At 35.5% G+C, this 6,000-nt stretch overlaps 1 protein-coding gene across 1 annotated transcript in view; it reads left to right on the plus strand.

Moving 5' to 3' along the window:
- Window positions 1-2,483, plus strand: part of LOC110583187 (nesprin-1-like) — a 218,164-nt gene extending 215,681 nt beyond the window's left edge. Inside the window, exon 54 of the mRNA XM_021693239.1 lies at window positions 2,343-2,483. Within this exon, the coding sequence (XP_021548914.1) occupies window positions 2,343-2,483 (141 nt within the window). The remainder of the gene's footprint in view (window positions 1-2,342) is intronic.
- Window positions 2,484-6,000: the final 3,517 nt, after the last annotated feature.

Raw genomic sequence — 6,000 nt, forward strand, 5'->3', positions numbered from 1 at the left:
TAATACTTCCATTACAATGAATACATAAGAAAAGTTTTACAAAATAATGAATTTGTTAGGATTCTTACAGCATTGTTTTGCTGTTGGGGAGGGCTTCTCATTGTTGACAATCATAATAGTCACAAACCTTCACAAGTGTTTACTTCCTCTTTTGCAATTAAGTGATGATAACCAAGAAATATTTCAAAATGTAAAAATGGATCATCATTTATATATAAAGTCATGTTGCAAAAAATTGTGTTTGCTGTGTTTACAAAATTCATCTCTTAGTATCTATTGGGTTATTAGTGTTTGAAATTTAGCCAATTTCTTAACCTTTATAACCTCTAAGGGAAAAAATGCATTCTAGTACTTAACTGAAACAGAAATATTTAACCTGATGTTTATATAATGAAAGACTCTACTAAAATGCTTTAATTTGTGATGAAGTTATGGAAATTTGTTTAGTGTAAAATTTTGGTCTGAAGCTTTTTTCTTTTGATATCATCTATTTTATAAGTGACTACTCTGAATCTCAGGTGTTTTGTTTTGTTTTGTTTTTTGTTTGTTTGCTTTTATACTTTTGGTATATGGTTAAGTTTCTACAGTTCTAAATTCTTGCTTAAATAAAAGATACAATGTAGTATAAAATAGTAGCTACTAGTTTAGCGTTTGGAGTTTCAGAGAGAAACTTTCTAGTTATTATGAATTTTATAAATAAAAATATCTTAGACTCCTCTAGCCCAGACACTAGGATAAATAAATAATCTTAAAACCAAGAGAACACCACACCTCTCTCAGAATCCCAGTCTAGGTGGAAAGGCCAGTGAGTTCAGAGCCAATAGGGATGATTGATTGTGATGAACTGACGAGGTGCTGTGTCCTCAAGTGAGAGGCCCCCATCAAGAGGTGCAAAGGAAGGCAGAGTCCTTAGAGGAGTTGTTACTTGAGCTGAGTCTGGAAGTCTGTTACAAACTGACCAGATAGGTGAGGTGGAGGAACAGTCCCAGGATCCAAAATTAGCGAGGAACAAGAAAACACAGGAGAGAAACTGGAGAACAGGTTTCAAATTGAGAGGACATTGTGCCATTCCAGAAAGAAATGACAGATGTGCAAAAGGAGACTGAGTCAGTGCAGAGGGAAAGTCACTGGAACAGACTGCACCTCGTTGTCTCTTGTCTCTTGGCAAGGCCAAGATGTGGCTTAGTTTTCTGATTTAGATCAGTGGGAGGACGGTGGAGCCATTTACTAGGATGAGGAATGCAACACAGACCTGGCTTGTTGAGAGGTGTGGTTTTCCTACAAATCTAGGCCATGTCTAGATAAAAATCTGAGAACAAGAATAGTAACACCAACAGCCATCTGAGTCGTCACTCATCTTCTTGGCTCTCCTCAATTAATTTTTTTTCCTATGGCGATATCATTATTTATACAGTCCTGCTTAAATATTTGGGCATTGTTTACCTGCTGTTTTTACTAGTTCGGCATTTATCAGTGTGCCAGGTATTATGCAAAACACTTGATATTTGTGATCTCATTTGCTCCTTGTGACAATCCCACAAGAGCACCATGTGTAACTCAGGGGATCATGGCCTTGATTTTAGAGATGTACTTGTCAAGTCTCAAGACCTTATGTTGGGTTAGATATTCACAATATTGTGATTATTCATGTGTCTCTCTCATCTGTTAAATTGTGTGCTTTTCAAGTACAGGATTCATATCTTCAGTCATTGTGGGGAGTCCTAGAGTTCAGAAAAATGCTTGGCACATAGCAGACATTTAGCAAGTATTGGATGACTGTGTGAATAAAACTATGAAATGAATGGATTACTAGTTAAATCAGACTTGTGGGCTATAAGCCATTTTTAGTGTGAAAGTTAACTATATATACTACATATACTACTCTCTCTCTCTACATATATATATATATACATTATATATATATATAATGTATATATATTAATCCAAAATAAGTATTTCTTTGCTTGGAAATGATTTCTCTTTACCTTTAAACAATATAGCTATCTTCCAATGGCCTAGTCAAACTATTATTGAGCAATTTAGGTTATTTTCTCTTTCCTTTTTCTTGTCCTACTTTGACTTATTTGACCGCATGATCATTTGATTACTTGGTGACATTTGATGCCAGAGTGCCTGTCCATCCTAGAAAAAGATGCAAGTAAGCCAAGTGCTATTATTTGCCATGAAGACTCCTGAAAACAGGATGCATTTATTTACTGAATCTATTACATTGGTTCTTCCCTCACTAGTAATTTATAATATGATTTATGCATGTATACTGTGAGGCTGTAGAAACTACCCAATTTAAGTGCTTGCTCCTCTGTCTTGTTATTTCCTAATAGGAGATACTGGATGCCCTACAAAAAGCAGAGCCTAAAATAGAGGATCTTAAGTCTCAGCTGAATGAACTTTGTCGATTTTCCAGAGACCTCAGTACATACAGTGGAAAAGTTTCTGGCTTGATTAAAGAATATAATTGGTGAGCATGAACCTTATTGGTATGCAAAAGATTTTTATACAAATAAGCAGCCAGAAGTGTGTTTATTAAGGCATGATAAATTAATCATTAACTACCTTGCTAAATGTGACTGCATACTTTAAGAACTGTTGATTCTATCAAACTTTATTTTAATCTATCTTATCATTTTTTTCCTTCCCTTAAACATTTCAAATCCTGGTGTTAGTCTTTGTTTGCAAGCATCCAAGGGCTGTCAGAATAGAGAACAGATTTTACAGCAACGATTTCGAAGAGCCTTCAAGGATTTCCAGCAGTGGTTGGTTAATGCAAAAATCACTACTGCCAAATGTTTTGATATACCTCAAAATATTAGTGAAGTTTCAACAAGTCTTCAGAAAATACAGGTAAGAGTGCCAACAATTAATGCTAATAACAGCGCTTAAGTGGATTTAAAAGGTGCCTCTAAATCTTTTTATAAGCATATTAAATTCATGCTTAAGAAACTCAGATTTCAAATAAATCCCTGCTTGAAACAACAATTAATTGTGTATATGAAGAGAAACTAGTCCATTTGCCCAAAAGCATGCTATTTTTATATATTAATAAGGATGTAGGAACTACTAAAAGTCCTTATATATGACAAGCGTTGTTCCTGAGCACCCTAAGCAGATTTTCTCATTTAATTTTCACAATAACCATATCAGGTACATAAGATTATTATTCCCAGTGTCTAGAGGGGTAAAAGAGTCTTAGTCATTTAATATATGCGATAAAAATGGTTTCTTCCTTCTCTTTGATTGTGTCAAGAAATAAGTAGATAATCAATGTATTTTAAAGCATAGAGCATTTTATTATGCCTAATCTTGGCCTTTTTCTTTGTAGGAATTTTTGTCAGAAAGTGAAAATGGACAGCACAAGCTAAACATGATGCTGTCTAAAGGAGAACTTTTGAGTACCCTGTTGACCAAAGAGAAAGCTGATGGCATCCAGGCCAAAGTTGCAACTGCAAAAGAAGATTGGAAAAATTTTCATTCAAATCTCCACCAGAAGGAATCTGCCCTAGAGGTATAATATAGCCAGGCAGATGGACACATTCTCTGTAGTTTGTTGTTGTAGTCATTGTTGTCAGTTAAAACTACACTTTCAATATATCCAAATATGGTTGCCAGTGATTTTGGTCATCCCGCTCTGGATATTAATGGATAACTGGACAACTCTAAGAAACAGCTTGATTTTTGAAGTAGGAACCTCACTGAGGAATTCGAGAGCTTCTTGCCTGGTAGGGGCTGTCATCATAGGCTTGCACTGTCCCACCAGAAATAATTGGTTTTTACTTTTAAACAGTATCACTCAATCATTCATTTGAAATTCCTCAAGTTTGGAAGTCGTTCTAGGAGAATGAACAGAAATATCCATGTAAGACTTCAAAATGCTATGGATGATAAGGTATATTATAACTAATGCAGATATCAAGCAGTAGGTTTTTAGGAGTTAAGTATGCAAAGAGCCAATGATTATGCAAATTTCTTTTATCTAGAGACAATATAAGTTGAATTTATTATAATCATAATTACTGCCATGATGCAACTGTTTTGTTTTGTTTTTTTCTTGTGAGATCACCTGTTTTGTGTATCAAGTCTTCTCTTAGAGGAAAATTTAGTGGCATGGAGAGTAATTATTTACCTTTCAACCAACACTTCCTGCAGAACAGATCATTATTTGATTATGATCATAATTAATGCAAGATGGAAAAGAATAATAATAGAGAATTAATATCTGGAAAGAGAAAATGTGTGTTTCCTCAATTCTTCCCTAGACCAAGACTGTTGTAATTCTTCTCTGTAATGGTAGCTATTCTTTCAAGGCAGGCATCTTCCATTTAATAGAGAGTGATAACCATTGTGCAGTGCCTAGAAATTTACTCAAAACCTTACAGAAATCATTAGTATAATGTTGCCTGAGCTCTGAAGCATTTACTGTTGAAGGTAGTACATCTAGCATTGATTGCATGATTACCTAGTCCAAGAGATGTCCAGGAGTAAATGGGTAGGTGAGGAATAATTTGCTTTCTGCTTTCCTTATCTTCCTTCCCTTTTTTCTCCCTCCCTCCCTCCCTTCCTACCTTCCCTCTTTCCTTCATTTCTATTAGAAATAAAATAGAAAACAATATGTGCTAGCCACTATGTTAGGAATACAAAAGGTTTAGTCTCTTCCCTTTCCTCAGGGAGTTTACTTTCTAGAGAGGGAAATAAGTATATAAGGAAACGATTACAATATAATATAGATAGAGTCAGGTTATGGTAGTCACTCAAAGAACAATGCAAGTAAGTCCATTTGGAGAAATCAAGGAAAATTACCAGAAAGGTGACATTTTAACTGAAATTTGAAGGCTAAATATTCTTTGAATTTGCCAAGGCTGACCTGCATTTCAGGCAGAAGGAACTGGATGTACAGGGCCAGATTGTGGTGAGTGTCAACAATGGGGGACTTTGAGAAGTTTGACATCCACGTGGGGTTTTGTGGGAGGAACAACAAAGATAAGATTGGAAATGAAGATTAGGGCAAGATAGGAAATGTCTTGCGCACTAAGCAATTTGATCTTGACTCTTATCAAGGTTTTTTTTAATCTGAACCCCTGAACACTATTTATGTTCTCAATTTTCCCAAGGATGTAGCATAACCCATACCATTTTAGATGCATAGGAGAGAGGTTAATTCATTACATAGAATGGATGCTTTAGGACACTAGGGCTTAATTCTCTTTCAAAATCCTAGTTGAAAAAGACTGAGTGAGGAATCTACTGGTCTTCAAGCTGGAGATAAACTTACTGGAGTGTCAACTCTGACCACAGTGTAGACAAGAATGGGGAAGCTGCAAGACTAGAGAAAGCTTCTCATAATGGTCCAGATGAGAGAGATGAAGGCCTGGATTAAGGAAATGATAATGGATAGAGAATTTATCCCTAAGGTAAAACACAACACGATTTGGTAGCTAATTCAATGAGGGGCATGGGGAAGAAGGAGAAGCTAAGTTTGTGAAGCGCTTTAGTTTTCCAAAGCACTTCTACACCTACCTGTGTCCCTAAGGGGTGACCATGGCAGGTGTGACTCTCCCACATCGTAGACAGTCCAGATCAGATACCGATGGAACCCTGAGCCGCTCTTCCACAGGCTCCTGCAGCCCTTGCCACTTAGGTTTTTCAGCTAACCTTTATGGATTATCTCTTTGACAATACTACCTAAAGCTCTGATTTAAATTTAAGTTTGAATTTAAGTTTAAAAGCCTTTAGTATGTTCACAGGGTAACATAAATTTCAAATTCACTTCAGTCTAGCATTTTTGTAAGTAAGAGTGGATATAGACACCTTTGCTAAAGTTAAATGGCACCATATAAAACTTTATCAAATACACTTTACAGCTATTAATACCTACAAAGTATCTATGAAAGTAGTCACAGCTTCTTATGTAATAAACACAGAACACTATTAGGTATTTTTTTTTTGGTATCTTTATAAATTAGAATAAACAAATTGCTTATTAAA

The sequence above is a fragment of the Neomonachus schauinslandi genome, chromosome 8, assembly GCF_002201575.2.
Source record: "Neomonachus schauinslandi chromosome 8, ASM220157v2, whole genome shotgun sequence".
NCBI lineage: Eukaryota > Metazoa > Chordata > Mammalia > Carnivora > Phocidae > Neomonachus > Neomonachus schauinslandi.